The following is a 21,190-nucleotide window of genomic DNA, read 5'->3' as shown; positions in this document are numbered from 1 at the left end:
TTTGGAGTTTATAGCAATACCTCTTGCGAGTGTTGTCAATCATGCCACCCAAGACTTCCGGAAAGGCTGCCAAGAAGGCCGGTAAGGCCCAAAAGTCTATCACCAAGGGTGATAAGAAGAAGAAGCGCAGGAGGAAGGAGAGCTACAGCATCTACATCTACAAGGTGTTGAAGCAGGTCCACCCTGACACCGGTATCTCCTCCAAGGCCATGTCCATCATGAATTCTTTCGTGAATGACATTTTTGAGCGCATTGCCGCTGAGGCTTCCCGCCTTGCCCACTACAACAAGCGTTCCACCATCACCAGCCGGGAGATTCAGACCGCCGTCAGGCTTCTGCTCCCCGGTGAACTGGCCAAGCACGCTGTCAGCGAGGGCACCAAGGCCGTCACCAAGTACACTTCCTCTAAGTAAATTGCTTGGTTGCTCGGTTTCTCCGGTCTCCTACAACAACATCGGCTCCTTTAGGAGCCACAGAACATGCAAAAGTAGATAGAAATGACATTAACCAATTTGCCTTGTGCATTCTTTCAAAGTACAGTAATATCAACATATATATCAATGTAATAGTCGTTTGAATCGTTAGATTTCGAGTAAGGGATTCATTTTCATCGTTTTTACTGAAGTGTGTGTGTGTGTTTGTCTGTCTGTCTGTATGTATGATTAAGGATAGAGGAAGTGTGTGTGTGTGTGATATACGAGAGAGAGAGAGAGATGAAAGCTGTGTGTGAATATATATATAGATGTATAGAAATATATGTTGAAAGTATATATGCCTGTATATCATAGTAACATATATGGCTTCCATAATTAGAAATATAACACATGCATTATGCATATCATATAAATGAATAGGGTATGTATTAATGTGTGGGTGAATAGATTTATATTAGACATACATGTGTATATGTATACAGATATATATATATATTTCATATATTATGTATATAGTTATATATATATTATATATATAATGTACGTATATATGTCTATGTTGTAGGTGTGTGTGTGTATATTATATAGATAGATAGATAGATTTGTATAATTGTCAAGACATTATATTGATTTATAATATATAAAAAAAGCATGTGTCATTCGATCTTCAATGTTATATAACATTATTATTATACACATAAACAAGCAAACAAGATAAAATATGCGGGGGTATAAGCACGTGCTTTAATGGTTGGCGCAAGCTTTCATTTGTAATTGTATATTTCTTAGTGTTTTATATAAAATATTATATAATATATTGGTTGAGGTAGGTTAGGTGGGGTGTTTGGTGATTGATTGTACAGTGTTTATTGTTGTATATTGATTATTGCCTACACACAAGTGTGTTTGTTTGTTGAACTTTGAAGTCAGTCATTAACATATAATAATAATGTGACTCACAGAATGACTAAAATATTGACTATATTTAGTAAGGACTTGTGTTTAAGACAGTGTGTGTCTGTATGTCTGTTTGCCGGTCGGTCGCTCGACAAATATTACAATGTATATTGTTGTAGTATTTAATATTTGGCATAGTACTCATACCGAAACGTTATACGATAAGGAAATCAAGTGCGTTGACAACATGTTGAAAGTCAGTCATGCATGGCTTCGTGCCTTACCTTACTTACTAGTTGCATACCTATTTATCTATCTATCTATGCAATGTCATTGATTATAATCGTCATTGCTGGTTACATTTGACATCAAAAACTAAAGCAAACAAGAAAATAATAAAAAAGGAAGCATGTCATGCTTTCATCTCAATATTGATTAGTTTAGGCCCTGAAAAGGGCCGAGGAGGATGATTTTGATGTATGCAAGCAAGCTAGCAACCAAAATCTTAGGCGCGCTCTCCGCGGATACGGCGAGCAAGTTGGATATCCTTGGGCATAATGGTTACACGCTTGGCATGGATGGCGCACAGGTTGGTGTCCTCGAAGAGGCCGACCAGGTAAGCCTCGGAGGCTTCCTGCAGAGCCATGACAGCAGAGGACTGGAAGCGGAGGTCAGTCTTGAAGTCCTGGGCAATCTCACGGACGAGGCGCTGGAAGGGCAGCTTGCGGATGAGGAGCTCAGTGCTCTTCTGGTAACGACGGATCTCACGAAGGGCAACAGTACCAGGCCTGTAACGATGGGGCTTCTTGACACCTCCGGTAGCAGGGGCAGACTTACGTGCTGCCTTGGTGGCCAGCTGCTTGCGGGGGGCCTTGCCTCCGGTAGACTTGCGGGCAGTCTGCTTGGTACGAGCCATTGCGAATGATTGTTTGTATCTGTACAGATAGGAAACAGTCTGGCCGGCTTTTCAAGAGCTGAATTTATACCAGAGCGGGCTTGGCCGTGCGGAGAAGTGTGTGGCTGGCACAGTGTGCGTTGGCGCCGCCCATTTCCTCGGTGTAAGCAGGACCAGAGACCTGGCCAACTTTACCTGTGATCAAAGGAAATCCTTGATGAGAAATGGGACAATTAATACATGATGTCATCAACAAGGTGATTGCAAACATATCCGTGTAATGTGTCAGGTGACTTTTGATGGATTGGAAGGTGTAAACAAGTTTATTTGCTTAGAGCGGGCGGTTAAGATGAGCGGCCGCTTGATGCGGCAAGCCTGAGCGCTACGCGAGGGTAGGGAACAGGTACCATTGCTAGGGTTTGCCAGGGCGGATCATCTTCTCGTTTACTCGCAGCAAGACAAGTCGCTACCATGACTGGACGTGGAAAGGGCGGAAAGGGTCTCGGAAAGGGGGGCGCCAAGCGTCATCGCAAAGTGTTGCGTGATAACATCCAGGGTATCACCAAGCCTGCCATCCGTCGTCTTGCCCGTCGTGGAGGTGTCAAGCGTATCTCTGGTCTCATCTACGAAGAAACCCGTGGTGTCCTCAAGGTATTCCTCGAGAACGTGATCCGTGACGCCGTCACATACACCGAGCACGCCAAGAGGAAGACCGTCACCGCCATGGACGTCGTCTACGCTCTCAAGCGCCAGGGACGCACCCTGTACGGTTTCGGAGGTTAAACGTTTTCAACAAGATCGAAATCGTCAACCACCAAAGGACAACCATTACCACCAAAAACCTTGGACCTATCTTAGGTCCTAAAATTATTACAGAGATATCATCGTTGACTGACTGTTTGGCTCTTGCTTTTATTCTTTTAAGTGTTTGATTTATTTAGTTAGCTTTTGGGCTTGTCGTCGTTAGAGGGAGCATGTTTCTGGGCAAAAATCATTTACTTACAAAGAAAGAATTACAGAGTTTACCATACATTCATACATGGATAGAATCAATGCAATTATAGGCCTATGGCAACTTGTTTGGGTATCAGAGAGTGAAATAGATCCATGTTGTAAGGGGTGACTATTATTTTTTTTTTTTTTAACACACTCTTATGTTGACGGTTAATTATGAGTGGGTGTCTATTATTTAAGTCATATCAATCATTTTTGGCCCACACGACTCGATATATAGATGTAGTTTGTTTGTATATATTTATTGAGCGTTATATACTTGTGTGTACGAGGGGTGGTGGATTTGTGTTAATTACTAATTAACTACAAGGATAGCTTGACTTACAATATTGAAGAATCAATAGTAGCGTCAATGTTGCACATGAAGTGACCATCATATTGGGGATGCACAAGTTTGTTTTCTTTAAATTACTAGTATGTTCGTTAGTTATATGTATATGCATGAACGAAGTCACAAAGCAAGCAACCAACAAAATATGAATAACTCAAGTATTGTGAGTAGGTCAGTCTTATATAAACGTTTATGGAATATAAGTGAAAGAATATCAGAGCTTTGTCAAAAGACACACATTCAAACCATTCATTCATTCATTCATTCACACTCAATCAATAAATCACAATTAACAAACAAAATCAAAGTCAATACACAAACCAAACCAAAGACAAAGACAAAACAAACAACTACTTGTATCAAGCATGAACACAGCAGAGCAGACCACACCACAGCATGATTATACACAATGAACAAAGAACAACAGTCACTTAACTAATAACTAACAAACTATCTATCAATCGCTAGGCTTGCTTGCTTACACGAGCGACACAAAGACAGACAAAGAAAGAAAGGCACACACACACCAAAACAACAACAAAACATCCAAGGAACAAGAAACATACACCAACACCAATAACAACCAACAGGGGGGGAGGGGAGGGGGGACCCAACAACCAAAAACACAACAAACAACAACAAACGAAATTCAAAAGACAGAGTCAACTCAAAAAACACATCAAAACTAAACAAATCAAATCCAATCCATTTCATTTCATAGTACTTTACTTTGCTCTTGCCTCGGGTCGAGGTCATGTCGTCCGGGTGCGAGTAATATTTATTTTTTTTGGTTTGTATTATTATTTTTTTGCTTTCTTTTTTTTTATTTTATTTATTGTATTTTATTTTTTTGTTTTTTTGGTTTTTGTTTTTTTATTTTTATTCTTTTTAATTTTTTCCTATTATTATTATTCTCTATTTTTTTTTTTTTTTCTTTTTATTCCTTCGTTTTTTTTCTGTATAAACATACATTTATATATAACACTTTATAATTATTATAAATATATTTTTTCATTTATATTTTTTATTTTTTTTTCTATTTCTTTTTTTTTTTACTTCAATTTTCAAAGTATTTCTTTTTTCTACCTAATTAACAAATCTCATTATTTTTTTCTTATATAAATATTTTGTTTGCCATTATTATTAAATAAATATTAAAATTTTATTTATATATAAACCTAAATATATATATTTTTTCCTTTTTTTCATTTATTACATATATATTTTATTTATTAAATATTTTGTGTCTTTACATTTTAAATATAATTTAAATATATTAAATTTTTTTAATTTAAAAGACAATAAATATTTTATATATATTTTATATATGTAATACATGAAAACAAGGAAAAATATATATATTTAGGTTATTATTATTAACAAATAAACATTTATATAAAATATTTTATAATTTATAATTATTATATATAACAATTTTATAATTATTTTTATTAAAAATATTAAATAAATATATATAATAATATATATATTTTTTTCTTTTAATTTTGGTTATTATTTTTTTTTTTTTTTTATATGTATTTCTTTGATTATATATATATATACAAAAAATAAACATTATAAATAATATTTTCATATATATTTTTAAACATATATATATTTTTTACTTTGTTTTTACATTCATTATATTTTCTTTATATAATAAATTTTCAATTTCTTTTTTTTTTTTTTTTTATATACACTTCTTATTAAATATATATATATATATATATATATTTCTTATATTTTTTTTTTTATAACAATTAAATTTCTATTTTTTTTTTTTATTATTTATTTTATAAATTATTTATATATAATTTTTATATTACAAATATTTTTTTTTTATATATATATATATATGTATATATATATTACATAAAATATATATATAAAATATACTTTTTATTTATTAAATTATATATATTTATTAAAAATATATATATATATATAAATATTTTTTTATATTACTTTCTAAGATTGTTTTGTATCTATAATATATATTTTCTTATTTATATAAAATAAACATTTTATATATATTTTTATATATTTATATATATATATATATAATATATATATAGATATAAATATAAATATATATATATTTTATTTTTTCATACATTTCAATCAAACAGGTATCACCCAAGACAGCAATGACAAATGTTATTAACCAAAATGCACCAGGTCACACATCTACTGCGAAAATAGCAAGAACATCCTGACCTGCCATATCAGCATATGCCTAACGCACGGTGCCTGGATGCTGCTCAACCACACTTACATTAAATGCACACAAAGTCTTTTTTTCTTTATTTTTTTATTATAAATTTTTTTTCAGATTTTATAAATACTGATACTTATTCATTAAAATTTTAACCTATTAAGCTTAACATCTGAGCAACTTATTTATATATCTATTTATATTTAAAAAACATTAACCGTCAACTACAAAAATAGTTGAGGCAACCATATTCACATGGTGCAAATTCATCTATCTTTTTTTTTTTCTTAAAGTAAGTTGTAAACTATCATTTTCTTTTTTTTACATTATACATATGTTGCATCATCACAATTACTTTTTTTTCAATTATACCTAAAAAAGTGAAGGTGAGCTCTCATAATGCCAATGCTGCATTTCAGTAATTAATATATTTTATATTTATTTATATATAAAACTTTTTTTTTTTTTTCCTGTGTGTGTCTTGCATTATGTAGCCTCTCTACCTATATTTAATAATTCAGTTTTTTTTTATTTTAATAAAAACATACTTATCTATGTAATTATCTTTGTGACAGTTTTTTATTTACCTTAATGAACAACAATTACATTTTATGTTTGAATGTATGAATTACTAATATTTTTATATTTATTTTTCATCAATTATATTCTTTATTTTTTTTTCTTTTCTTTTTCTTTTTATTAAGCACATTACATCATAGACCTATATCTGTCCCCTACAAACTATCTTTATTAATAAATTTGAGATAATTTTATTATTAAATATTTAAGTTACTTCAGCAGAAGCAGATTCTTATAATTTTTTTTTATTAAAATATATAAATAATGTTCTACTATAATGTTAAACAAAATTGCATAATTTGTTATTTTGTTATTTATGTGTGCATTATCTAACTAATTTCATTTCTTTCATACTCTCTCTATGAATAGTAAGGATCTAACCAACATCTAGACAAATTTGCAGCAACACAATTAATGCCAAAAAATTTTTAGTGTTATCAACTAACCATCCATTATAAAAAAAATTTATCAGTTATGTACTATTTTATATACAAATTGACTGATAAATCAATTCTCCTATATTTTGCTTATGTTCATATAAGGTTCTCTTTGGTATGTATTTTAATTAATGATATTTCTGTATTTTTATTAATCTATTTTTTACAAATCATTTCTAACTTTATCTATTTTTATATTAAATATTTTTTTTTTTTCCTATAATATATATATTATTTAATTTTTCATTTCTATTTTGATATATTAAATGACAACTATAAAACCCCATATACACATTTCATAACAGAAAACAGTGATATCATTTTTTTTTTTTTTTTCATTGACTTGTATCATAAAATATCATTACTCATTTAGTCAATTATATTTTGCATGCATACATAAATAAATATTATTGTACACCACTGATATTTATATATTGTTTATGTGAAATTCAGAAAATCATTTTTTTTCCTTTATTTATTTATTTTTTCCAATATTATATTTTTTAACATTAACATATTTTTTTTCTCATACTTTATAAGTTTTCATTTGGGTTCTTAACTGACAACATAATCACTCATTCACAATATAAAGTGAAGTGTTGGCCTCCTTCCTCCCCTTCAAGCCAACCCATCACCACCTTTAGCATTACATTTATAAATTTTTATTTCATATATATAAATATTATATGCAACGACAACATTTCTTGTATCAATGTTATTTTCTTTTCATACTTTGCTAAACATTCACACATGCCTACATTAATAACATGCTTAACTCTAGTCAGTCATTGCATATATCCCTGCTATAATTCTTCACATATATTAAAACAATACTGACTTTTCCTGACAATGCCCACCTTACTTAAATCAATATCATTTGAATTTTTTCATTTTCTATATTTATTTTTTCATTTTTCAATTTTGTAATTCAGTTAGTGATTTTATTCATATAATTTTTTTTCACAATAAGATCAATAGGGCCAGCATCAGCCACACAAAGCTTTTAATGATATGCAATTAATTCTATTATTTCTTAATAAAAATCAAAAATTATTAACAAACATTTTAAATTTTACACATACACATACCCCACAACAACAACATCCACACGCATGCATATTATATGTACAGTAAAATCATATAAATTAACTCAACTAAATAACTACAATTCAATTATTGCCCTTGCATCAAATTATGCTTTATCTATTAAAATAATCAAAATTATTTTTTTCAAATGTGCAAACAAATATTTATATATATATTTATATATATATATATATATATATATATATATATATATATATTATTTAAATATATATATAACATATAAAAAAAAAACATCTCACACACACAATCTGAGCATATTGTATTTACTGTCTGTAGTTTTTACTGTTAAACTAAGTCAGAGGCTAAAGTGAGCCTGAACTCTGACAACAGGACAAGCCAAATTTTTTACATTTTGCACAACCAATCACCACATTCAAATACTCGACCAGACAACAAAATTAAACACATGCAGATAACACAGCAAAATAACATAAAACACAGACATTCATTTATAAATAAAACAAACACACTGGAAACACACACAACCTTACAGACTTGAAGATCAATTATCAGTTTCTTCCCCATAGGGACATTTACAAGCTCAATCCAAAAACATACACACAAAATACAAATATCTGCCTCTTTACAGTGAAACCATAAATATATAAACACCTATACAGACACACAGACAATATACATACAGACATACATAACTTAATTACCAATTCAATACACAGTCTAAATGTTCATCCAACCAAACTAATGACATTTATACAAAACCATTATACACAATGTTTGTTACATCGTAACAACATGCCTGCAATGAAAAACAATAACCATTCTAGAGAACATAATAAAACATTATTAACTCACACTGTACATACAGACAACTCTCAATGTGAGTTGAGTATGATAATTGTAGTGGTTGTACTCAAACATACACAAACAGTAAAAATTATCAAATATAATACATACACATAACCAAGTAAAGAAAGGCAGCAATGGCATAACCACCCTGTCAATAAACATACCAAATAAACGTTTGACACCTTCACATCAAAACTCATTAATATGATTCAATTTTGAAACATCATTCACCCATCATTGCAACTTACTTACATCCCCCCATATAAACCTACCTTCCTTCCTTCCTTCCTTCCTTCATTCATTCATTCATTCAATCAATTAACCAGACTTTTTGCAGCTCATGCAACACAAAACAAACATACATGCACAGACACTTAAACAAAACATCTTTTATCAAAACATTCTTATGATTCATCAGACACTATTTGTCTCTCAACTCTGACAGTACACTCACCCACCATGACCCACAACCACCAGACCCGACATTATCACAATGTGTTCACATTGGCTGTGGTTCACTCTCAAACAACCCATTCAGGGTCCTTAACTTCAAAAAAAAACATTGAGTGGCTGTTTGTTGAAAATATTTTTAGTTTGCATGTTTAACAAACACACAATCCAGATCTTGAGGGACTGACTACCCAAATACATACACCATATGCCACCATCATCTTTACCTGTGGTACACACAGACAGACATGAATATTGCCCACAAGACATACATTCATATAACTACATTCTAAACACACACACACATTCACAAAGAAAACTCATTGTATATTAAATTATTAAAAATATAATACACACCTTCTAGAACTTGCTCACACACAACAGGGATGTAACACAGAACTACATGCACAAAACACATTTTCAATTATAACTCAACAACATTAAATACATAACCCACACACACATGCAAACAAACAAACACTCACAAGATGGCTATACAAGAAGATTAAAAATGCTACAGTCTTCTTCTGGCTGACGTAAATAAGGGTTATAATAAATAAATACAAAGTGGAATTAAAGCAAGCAGAAGGATATTGCTTATTAAATTCTGAACTCAACCCCAGGGACCCCAAGTACAACATGTCTTCATAACAAAGCTTAACTATATTATTAACACCAGATCCTCATAACATTCAGTTGCAAACAAAATCAAAGAGAAGGGGATTTAACTCTAAGCTATATGTTATCCATTGGCAATTACATTTTGATAGGTTCACACCCATTCAACAATACATTAATTTATTCGGATATGGCCACCTCTATAGATGCAATGTAAAGAGAAAAAGGGCTAGGTGCTCATAATGTGGCTCTGCCATCCATTCTTAAAGAAACTAAAAAAACACATTCAAAAATTTCTAAACATGTGATTCACACCAGACATTACCAACAGCAGCCTTAGACACAAAGAGGCCAATAAATCCCCCCCAAAAAAGTATCCTAACTTAAATATATTATATATTATAACTATCTCAAACAATCCATAGTAGTAGCCTATTAAGCACATCAGAGTGTACAACCTACATACAACAAATGTTTGCTTGCTTCTTGCTTGCTGGCTTGCAAAATGCTAATGAACAAGGTCTTAAAACAAAAAGGTGCCAAATAACACTCATCTATTCACCTGCCATACCAAATCACACCTCCAAGGAGATCACGATTAACTGAACAGCTACATGCCCACATGCAAATTATTGCTCCTCAACTGGACTTCACAAACCATACCAAGGTTCAACTGGCACACAATAACCATTGAGGGGTTCTTGGGGATTTCTAATTACAATAAAACATCATGCACAAGCAACACATACCACAGTTCAAGCAATATATGTATAGCAAGTCAAGGGACACTCAAGTAACAACACCAGCCACTAACTTTAGATCTGTGTTTATAGTCAAAACACTAACACCAGTCACAAACAAAAATTTCACAGCAATGATCCATTCACCACACCTAATCTCCGAAATGGAGAAGTTTCATATACAATGATGGAATTAAGCATTTCATCATGCATAAGAAACAGACAAAAAATCTGATGCTGATATGTTATTTTTTATATATAAAACAAATTTAAATATAAATTAACTAGTTATAACTTTTTATCTATCATTAGAATTAAATTCTTTTAAAAACAACTATATACAGTCAGAGTTCAGAGAGAGACACTACAAACACCCAAAGAGGGCAGGCAGGCAGTTGTGTATCTGTAATAATATGATTGAGCCCTGTAACACATTAAATAGCAATTATATACTTTAATAACAATACATTACTCTAACACCTCCAAAATATTAATAAAAACATACTATACAGAATAAAAATCATTAACAATATATAACAAATATTAAACTTACAGAAGACAAGACAACCATGACATTCTGATCAACACCCATACCCTAAATTATTTAATCAACTAAAATTTTACATTGTGCACTATCTACTCTTCAAATAGATTACAGAAAACAAATGATGCTACAGTAATTATGAGCAAGAATAACCACATCCAACACCACACAAATGTGGTGATGGTGGTGGTTATCATTAAACTCATTGTCATTTTTAAATAACTTTGCTTCTAATATAAGCGCTATTACCATTGCCAAGGTCTTCATCATCATCAGTATTCATATTACAAATATAAAACCATTAACACTTAACTGCTTTACCAATCAACACAATCAAATAAAAAAATGCATGAGAACTATGTAAACACACAAAAGACCTATAAATTTTGGTGATCCCTAAAAATGATCATGGGGTCTAACGGAGACAGACACACAGACATATACACTTAAAACATACACAGACAAAAGGTGGACTCGGTGAAGGAGATGGAACTTCTCCACAGAGAATTCTGACAATTTCAATTTCTCACCCACCAACACCACCTAATTAAAAAAACAAGAGACCAAACTTATTTATGGATTTTTGTGCTGTAGAAAGTACAACTCCCCCAGAAAACAATCAATAAGCAATCTCAGAGGAGTTCTCTCCCAATCAATCATTCAAGATAAAAAAAAATTTGTTATGTTTAATGGTCTTAGCTAACAGATCACCAAGGCCAAGCAACTAAATAAACAACAACCATCCAACCACCCACAATGATGACCTGCAGCAGGACATGCCTTATCTTTAGGACACCATTGGCTACAGCAGATTTCACAAAAATATGTTATAAGAATAATATTGGTGGCATGTATAAAAAAAAGTCATGGAAGTCAATACAAGAGGTGGAGAACTACAACCCCATCTCATTGCTGGAAACTCACAAGAAATACAGACTTAAAACACATTTTGAAAGTAACACAAGTAGGCAATATAGATTTTACCCATACAGGCCATTCAGATTTTTTTTCCTTTGCACAAGATATCACAAATATGATGTATTGTTTTTACCTGCATTAAAAGTGAGATTATGTATTAGTTATACATTTTTTTTATTTTCAGTTTAATTGAAACAGCTGAAAATCAACAGGAGAAAGAAGGGTTAAAATACATAGCAATTATTTATAATATAATTAGTAGACAAATTTATTTTCTTCCTGTTTTATTGCATGTTGAATACAACAGTTTCAGTAAAACAAAACTATACTTGGCCAACTGCAACACACATTCCTCTAAATCTTAATATCGTAAAACATCATGAAACTTACAACAGAAAAAGCTATTCATAACATCAACACCTCAGAGCAGCACCATTTGAAATTCTAGACAAACATTAACACATTTAACACAGATACTCAACCCATCAAAGTCACTCAATAACACTATAAAAAAAAAATATATATATATACGCAACATCCTTTGATTTCACCTACCAAACACAAGATTCAACCATTATACACAAACACAATCAAACATACAACAGTCAAGCTTGCATTTCTCAAGCTGTACATCAGAATCATCATCATCATCATCATCATCTACAGACAACAATCTGAACAATTCTAGAATATACAGCTATCCTGCTGATTGCTATATCAAAAGAGACTACTCTATGTACACAGGGCAACATACATAAAACAATTTTCATCATAAACAAACATTACAGAGCATACACCATTCATTCAGCATTTAACCACACGCATACAAAGACAAAAAAATTATATAAACTTGGCCCACCTACACAAACAACACAACAATAACATTAGTGACAAACACACATACCACACCTGGTGTCCCAGAACACCACCCCTCACAGAAACCCAAACACCCACCATGATATACACATACACACCAAACAGCCTTAGTCAGTTGTTAAGGGCTAAATAACATATATAAATATTTTAATTCTGAAGCCACCCTTAAAGTGAGTCCCTAGAGCAATGGATAATCCACGCTTCATAGCATAATCTGTTAATTCAAACAGATTATACATCAGCTCAGCCAGCTAGCTCATTGTAAATTCAACTGACTCACATGAACATTGCTCTTTTTGGTACACTGCTCTTCCTTCATTCCAAACATTTTTTTATGCATGCAAGACCAAGTTGTCACAGATTTTCACTTTCCTTAAAGATGCTTTTTTGTACTTGCTTTATTATTTTAACATCTCATCAATCATCTCTCACCTCAACCTCCTCATCAACTGCACCCCTCTTTCTCCTATTTACTTTTATTTCTTTTTCATCATCTATTCACTGTATATATCATTATACTTCTTGTTTGGCAATGGAACTCTTACACCTCTCTTACATTATTTCTTTTTGTTTGCAGCAATCAAATAGAAACCAAGACAATTCAAATAAAGTATAATTTTACTTTAAGTTAATTACTTACACATTCCCCTTACAAATATCAGTTCCTCTGTTACTATTAAAAAATAAATTATTTATTAATATTTCACATTTCAATTATTTTCTTCACAAATCTAGTTACCTTAAAATTATAATAATATGTATTTTTAAAATGTGTATTTATAACATTTATTACATCTTTAATTCATAGATGATGAATCTTTTCCTCAAATATGAACAACAGTAGTTAAAGGATGCATAAATTTCTTTACTCCCCCCATCCCCTGCACTCATCAAGACCATGACAAAAGGATAGCTACTGTAGTCAATAGGTTCTCACACCTCTATTTTTAGTCTCTTAACTTATTTCAATTTCATAAAATTAACTTCTCTCACCCCTTTTTTTCCTATTTACTACACTTTATTAGTATTATTTGTGTATGATTTAATAACATTCCTAACTCATACTGTGTCCCAAGAGGGGTTATGATGTGAAAAGAACCTGTCACAGGATTGTCCACTCAAAAGGTGTTGCTGCCCTTTACTTTTCACAGATTATAAAAATCATTCACATGTTTCTGTGAAAAGTGCATACCAGGCACAATATTCACATAGCATTCTTATGATATTTACTGTATCACTTTTATTTACTTTTGTCATAAAGACAATTTTATGAGTTTTTTCCACTTTCTTCTCATGCTGATAACATGCATGACAGAGGATGCATACATTCTCTGAGCATATCCATGAAATGAGCTACTAATGAACTATTCAACTACAATCATGGCTAAAAATATGACCATGTGAACAACATCTATAATGATGTCTACATAATCAAACTGATCAAGGTATTCAGCTGAACCTACTGTAATAAAAATAAATTATTCTATAGAAATTGTAATAAAGACAAATTTAAACACCTATAATAAACAACTCACACAACAGATAGAGTAACAACCATTAATGATCAACACAAAAAAGCACAGAAACAGAGGCTCACAAGCATGAGAGATCATCAAAGAGCCATAGAGGCACAGAAACAGAGTCAAAAGCATGAAAATACATTTTTCTTCACATCTGTGATTACTGTAGTTGCAAGCACCATTTTAACCCTTTCACTCATTGGCTCCAAATCATATGCATCCCCTGTTGGTCAGGTATTTCATTTTCAAATTCAATGGCCCTGTAAAAATCTAATGGGGGGGGGGGATAATGCAATTAACTCTGTATACAGTTACTAATGACATTTATTATGTTATATAGCATTGCTATAGTAAGGTTAATAGGAGATTTGCAAAATTAAAAACAAGGTTAAGGTTAGAAGAGTGATAAATTAGTACTGTCTGCCAGTCAAAACAAATTAATAAAAATGAGCATGGCATGAACATACATCCTCAGAGGCATCCTCAGAGCCACAAGGGAGAGGGGGGTTGAAGGACGGGGGGATGGATTTAGTTATTGCGTACAATAACATACACTCAGTGTTATTAAATAATATTAAAATTATATAAATAAACAATTGGCCATGGCAACTGACTATACCTATTATGTGTGCAATACGTAAATACCCCATCTTTCCAGAGATACCTCCCCACACCTCCCCCCTTCCATACTCCAGTCTATTCCTTCAAAATTGGGAGATGCAAGTGTAAATGGTTTAATTATTTATATCTAAAATACATATTTTCATCATTAGTCAATAGTTTCTACATCTATTATGAAAAATATATAAATAAAGTATTATATCTAAATAATATGCAGTACATTTCAGTAAGATTTGTGATTTCTATAATAAAATTACCAAAGTAACCTGATAACATGATCAATTTTCTATTATTTATATATTATCTTTATAATTGAGTAAACACTGGGTGGAGAAAAAGGAAATGAGGGGATAGCAGTCCCCTCAATGTCAGGAATATTAACATCAACTGTGGTCCACATTTTGGTCTGTGTTAATGTAAATGTTCAAGGATTTTGTCTGCAGCTTTATAATGCAGATGCTATTTATAATTAGATATTTAATAATGGATCAAGGCAATTTGGCAGGCAGGCAGGCAGGCAGGCAGGCAGGCAGGCAGGCAGGCAGGCAGGCAGGCAGGCAGGCAGGCAGGCAGGCAGGCAGGCAGGCAGGCAGGCAGGCAGGCAGGCAGGCAGGCAGGCAGGCAGGCAGGCAGGCAGGCAGGCAGGCAGGCAGGCAGGCAGGCAGGCAGGCAGGCAGGCAGGCAGGCAGGCAGGCAGGCAGGCAGGCAGGCAGGCAGGCAGGCAGGCAGGCAGGCAGGCAGGCAGGCAGGCAGGCAGGCAGGCAGGCAGGCAGGCAGGCAGGCAGGCAGGCAGGCAGGCAGGCAGGCAGGCAGGCAGGCAGGCAGGCAGGCAGGCAGGCAGGCAGGCAGGCAGGCAGGAAGGCAAAGACAGACCAAAACAGACCCATAGCAGAGTAGGTCACCCTCCACCCTTGGCACCCAGGGCACGGGGTCTCTCGTGGGGTTGTAGCCGACCCCCACAACCTGCAGCGCAGCATACTTCCCCCAGGTTGGGTCCAGGTCCACAGCTTGTCCTCTCACCCTTACCATCAGCAGCTTCTCAACAACGCATACCGAGACCTGATTGGTTGACCACGGACACCACACAGCTCGCCCATTGGACCGCAGGCTCCCCTCGTTCCCAGGTGGCTGGCACAGCTCAGACCCACTTAAGCTTCCGCACCTGGGCCGAGTTCAGCACTCACAATCCTCCAGCCGAGCAAGAAACAGCAACCATCAACTAGGCCTACAAGGCCTTAACCGACAGGTGAGCCATCCCGGCTCTCCCGGCAATCTCAAGCACATCAGCCATACCTGTGGGCACTCACACCCACACCCAAAAGCTCTTTAAAGAGATGATTGACACCAGCCTATGGTGGATACCAATCCATTGCCATAGGGTCACACCAATAAAGCCTCAGGCCAAAACCCCTTTAATTCACCAGCTACACACCCCAATCTTCACAAACCTAATGACACAAACAAACAATGACATGTATGCATATGCCCAACGTTTTATTTAAGCTTTAAAGCTATTGTTTAACAAAGATGAAGCCATATAGACTCTTTGGTGACAAAAATGTTTCCCTACTTTCCTTAGTGTTTATAACAAAAGATTAACTTTGGAATGGATATGTAGTATAACAATTCATAAAAATTCGTGAAAAATAACACATTTCATCATAATACTATGTCAACATGTTAACATGCATGTTCTAATGAAATATACAATCCATTGATATCTTCATTATCATGGCACCAGTGGGGTCTTGGAGGAGTGTGGCGCAAACACTCATCACCCCACCTTCCCATGAATAAAACTTTCCTGTGCCATTCTGTCACATCAATGTATAAACACAAGTTTTTAAATGGTAAAAATACAACTAAATAAATGAAGGGAATAAGCTAGTCTGTTTTGGATGCCATATTGTGTGTACATGTATCCAGAGTACAAGACTAACAACTCAGCTGTTACAGGTTCATATTCCTCCTCTCCCTCCCTCCCTTTCCAACATTCTTTACCTAGTAGAAAATAAAATTTGTATAAAACTAACATATTGACCGAGTTTCCTTTTATATAAAAAATTAAACACATTTGAATTAAAAAAGTATATGCATTTTAAAATATTTTATGTCTATCAACAATTTTTCTATAAATCACAATACACTTTCCACTGAGTAAAGATTGTTTCCTTTTCCATGTTTTTTGCAGCAAAATGTTACTCCCATGTTGGGATGGGTTTTGATGTACAGAGGACTTTTTCAATTACAACACAAAATAAATATTCACATTCATCTTTTTCCACTTGCTTTCACATCCTCAATTTAAAACATCTAGAAAACCTTACCTGTGAAACTGGGAGGCCATCATCCAATTCAAATCCCATTTAGCAGCTGGCACCTTGTGGCTGACTGCCCACTGTCTGGAAAAATATTTAGCATATTAATATTCACATTAAACATAATAATTAATTGAAGGCAATGCTTTGAACACTTTAAATGATATCCCTAAACTATCCTCTTTTTATATATATGAGCAAATAAAAGTAGGTATTTAATAACACTAGCTTACCTTCTTTTCATCTTCATAAAAAGCACACACACTTCCACGGCTTTGGTTCTCAGGATACTAACTACATCTGCCATCCATCTGTAAAAGCAAAAGAGGTCTTTCTCATACTGGGACAAGATTTGGCAAATTATAATTACCACTTTGGTATCCTATTTTCAGCATTATATTTTGAAAGTCTAAAACATCTATTTGAAAACTATCAATCTGCATTGTACTACTACTAGTACAACTATTGCATTTCCGTTCCTCCAATGCATTCACACATACCTCTATATTGTCTGAGTACTGCCTTGTCTTAGAATATAGTACTCCAAATCAGATATCAGTTTGCCATCTTGGAGAGTTATAAAATAAATCCAGGAAACTTTGTATAACTCATCTTTAAATGGCACTGCAAGCCCATGGTTATTTGTCTGTCGTCCCTCATTATTTGCCCTTGAAGATGGCCTTGACCTCCAAGCCTCCATCGTCTCTGAAAAAATATCAAATTCCATTAAATACATTCTTTAATTGATTCTACATTCAAATGTTAATTTCAACTACCATATTCTTTGGCATGCTTCTACATTATACCAATATTAGCATATATAAAAAAATATATATTTCTTAAACACACATTTTTAGATTATTACCTTCTAGCAAGCTCTTTCAATGAAGTCATTTGCACCGTTATCATGCCATCTGCATTTCTTTCTCCAGTATCATTTTCCTCTGAATCTGTCAATTAAATGTTTTTTTTATAAGTTTAAGAGAAACCAATACAAGTGGTAACAACCTGTATTGGCCTTTAATATAACTCAACATTCTTACTCTTCCTCTGCCCTTTCATTCAATGCATGGATAATAATTACCTAAACAAACAATATTCAAAAGATTTCTTATGTTAATTTTTGTCTAACTGGCATATCTGATAAAATTTTAAATTGCATGTAATTATATTACCTTGCTGGAAACAACACTTTGCCAATCCCGCATCCTATCCTCCTGTTTAATTGCAGTGTGGCTGATACTCCATTTTTTTTTTTTTTTTCCCTCTTCTGTTCCTCCAGGCCTGCCAGCAGGAATACCTTCATTAAATATGCAAGAAATAAGAAAAGGCTTATAATCTTTATGTAAGGGATTTAGTGGAGGTGCAAACTAAACCATTTTCTTTTATCAAGCTACTTCTTAAAATATCTAATTTTGGCTAATTAGTTTTGGTGCTTTAACTAATTTGGCACTAACAATCAACTACAGTTTAAATTATTCACCTGTGAAAGAAAAAGCCATGTCCTGTTCTGTAACTTGAAGAATCATGTATTATAGCAGCGGTAGACTTCTTAGGGCCTTCAATCTGTTAATTAATTGTTAGATATAATCCACACGTTTCATTAATTTATTCAAGGATAAATATATCTTGAAATGACAACCAAATTTAATCATTTCATTATTTACATTCTATCTGCCATACTGTAGCACTATACCTCTGTTGCCTATCAATATACTCATCTGGAAGAAAATATCATTTACCAACAATTTATATTTTTAAAATAGTCAAATATTTAATTTCTTTCAAAACTGACATAGCTTGTCAGTCAATTACACAACAGAAAACAATGACTCTTACTTGCACTTACTTCCACTTATTACATCATGTACATTTGCCTTCTCACTCCATGAATCCCTTCAGTCAGTCATACACTATTTGTTGTATGAAAGAGTATTAAATAAAAATATATATATTTACTTGACTGGTATGCATTTCAATAATTATCATACCATAGACAATAAAGAAATTTATTTGTTAAAGATTAAGACAACAATGTCCATTTTATGGCTCTGCACTCACAAATCTATAATATAAATTCTGCTAATTATTCCCTCATCTTAATTTCAATGATAAGTAATCACTACTATCACAGGGTATATGCATACACTCATATTCCAGGCTGATAATACAGCCACATCTACTGGTACATAGGAGTGGGGGTTACAAAGACTATGCAATAATTTATAAAAATATAAGAAAGTATTACCATAATACATCTTTGTAAGCATGTTCAGATGTAACATTTGTCAAATCTTTAAATTAGAATTTTATGCCTTATTCACATCTTCCTTGCAAGATTCAATCACATTAATACAAATCAGATGGTTATCTTTTATACAATTTTACATTCCTGTTGCTTCTTTGCCCCTCCATATTTTTACCTGTGAAAGTGCTGCCTTGTCTTAACAACTATTTGTTAAATCAAATTACCACTTAAACCTTTGGGTAGAGTGAAGCACAATACTGTTATCTTCACAATTAAGGCCTTTCATTTGCTATACTTAAATGTGAAAAGAAGGTCACAATACATTATCAAATTGCATTTATTCATATTTATCTGTTAAAAGGAAATCAAGTAATCCTGTTCCCCCTTCACTCCACCTGTAGTATGGCCGCCACTCCAAAGACTCAGCCCTTTCCTTTTCTCCTTCAGCCTTGGGAGAAGGAAGAAAAAAAAAAAAGTGTGTGACTACTTTATAGAGTTTAAATATGTCATTCTAGCAAACATTCTTTTAAGATTACAATTTTTTCTTTCATTAGCTATTAACAAACAACTTTTCACTATATTTACCTGTGTAAGAACACAAATTCTCCCATTTTGTTTCTAGTGAAATTGCCGGCATATGGAATGAACACTTTTCATAGCTTTCAACCTGTTGAATTGCAACTAAATTTAATAGATTTCCCACAATTACACATGGAAAAAGCTGATTTTGAATAAAGGTATTTGGAAAGCTTGAAACAAGCAAGTTTATCAATATTCACTGTGGTGTATTTATAACTTATTTTATTTCCCATCATTCAAAAGAAAGGACTTGTACTTTAAATCATAGTCAAATTATAATTACTTTTATGGAGGTTTTACCCAAGAAAAAGGTAAAAATAACACCTGTTCTCAAAAAGGATAATGAATTACAAATAAGAAACATTGAATATTACCAATAATAATCTGGGAGAGGGGGCTGTGGGAAATATGAAAGCAAAAATATGGATTTTCAAATACTTTTTCTTTTCTTCTAATTTTCAATGATACAATCAAAGCCGGTCACACAAATTTATCAACAAAAGATCTGTAGAAACTATATATACATATATCTTACATTCATTTTTAAATCAGTAAATAATATGCAAATTAAAAGTATAATATAGCAAATCAACATTTATATCATGTTTTTTTTGTTTTTTTTACTATTAGTAATAAATTTCATTTCCAATCTTATATTTTAAATATTAAAGATACAAATGGCAGTTTCATTAGGCTCTATTTTTTTTTTTTTTTTTTTTCTAATAGGGCTTATATTCTTATACTTTAATGCAAAATAGTGATAACACAATCACGTTTGATACTCATTGCAACCCTTGGATACAGGACTAACTTTCTCTCACAATTAAATCTAGTAATTCTTTTTAACAAAGTAAACAAAAATAAGTCTACTAATTCACTGCAGTTCTAGAAAAATTAACTAACCTGTCTCATGCAGGGCACAGTAGACATTCCTTCTCTTCTTTCTTACCCAGACTTGTAAACAGCCTTTCCGGAAGTCTTGCATAATGATCATACATTCTATTAATAAAAAAAAATAATTATACAGTGTTCATGGACTACT

General features: G+C 32.8%; 3 protein-coding genes and 2 long non-coding RNA genes across 5 annotated transcripts in view; 2 read left to right on the top strand and 3 right to left on the bottom strand.

Annotated features, from left to right (window-relative positions):
- The window catches only part of LOC113800508 (uncharacterized), a 45,925-nt gene extending 27,341 nt beyond the window's left edge, over positions 1-18,584 (bottom strand). The window contains exons 1-5 of the long non-coding RNA XR_011398351.1: positions 18,497-18,584; positions 18,187-18,271; positions 17,822-18,026; positions 17,555-17,632; positions 17,384-17,405 (exon numbers count right to left, since the gene is read on the bottom strand). This is a non-coding gene — a long non-coding RNA (uncharacterized lncRNA). The remainder of the gene's footprint in view (positions 1-17,383; positions 17,406-17,554; positions 17,633-17,821; positions 18,027-18,186; positions 18,272-18,496) is intronic.
- Positions 4-487, top strand: LOC113815422 (histone H2B; the record flags this gene model as incomplete). Its single annotated transcript, XM_070118525.1, is given in 1 exon segment — positions 4-487. A coding segment is annotated over 1 exon segment (372 nt). The 3' UTR covers positions 414-487.
- LOC113815430 (histone H3) lies at positions 1,500-2,348 on the bottom strand. The gene has a single exon (XM_070118524.1). It carries the CDS (start codon positions 2,245-2,247, stop codon positions 1,837-1,839), a length of 411 nt encoding a protein of 136 aa, XP_069974625.1. The 5' UTR covers positions 2,248-2,348; the 3' UTR covers positions 1,500-1,836.
- On the top strand, positions 2,492-3,080 carry LOC138860610 (histone H4). The gene has a single exon (XM_070118526.1). It carries the CDS (start codon positions 2,698-2,700, stop codon positions 3,007-3,009), a length of 312 nt encoding a protein of 103 aa, XP_069974627.1. The 5' UTR covers positions 2,492-2,697; the 3' UTR covers positions 3,010-3,080.
- A 1,304-nt stretch (positions 18,585-19,888) lies between the features above and the next one.
- LOC138860591 (uncharacterized) lies at positions 19,889-21,187 on the bottom strand. Its single transcript, XR_011398346.1, has 3 exons — positions 21,052-21,187; positions 20,155-20,236; positions 19,889-20,017 (listed from the first exon to the last, which is right to left on the bottom strand). It is a non-coding gene; the product is annotated as an uncharacterized lncRNA (long non-coding RNA).
- Positions 21,188-21,190: the final 3 nt, after the last annotated feature.

This window comes from Penaeus vannamei, chromosome 42, assembly GCF_042767895.1.
Source record: "Penaeus vannamei isolate JL-2024 chromosome 42, ASM4276789v1, whole genome shotgun sequence".
Lineage (NCBI taxonomy): Eukaryota > Metazoa > Arthropoda > Malacostraca > Decapoda > Penaeidae > Penaeus > Penaeus vannamei.
Note: the sequence above shows the minus strand (reverse complement) of the source record. Positions and strands in the feature narration are given on the sequence as shown.

Coding starts and splice junctions, on each gene's coding strand:
- LOC113815430 (XM_070118524.1), bottom strand. CDS start 2,247: ATGGCTCGTACCAAGCAGACTGCCCGCAAGTCTACCGGAGGCAAGGCC.
- LOC138860610 (XM_070118526.1), top strand. CDS start 2,698: ATGACTGGACGTGGAAAGGGCGGAAAGGGTCTCGGAAAGGGGGGCGCC.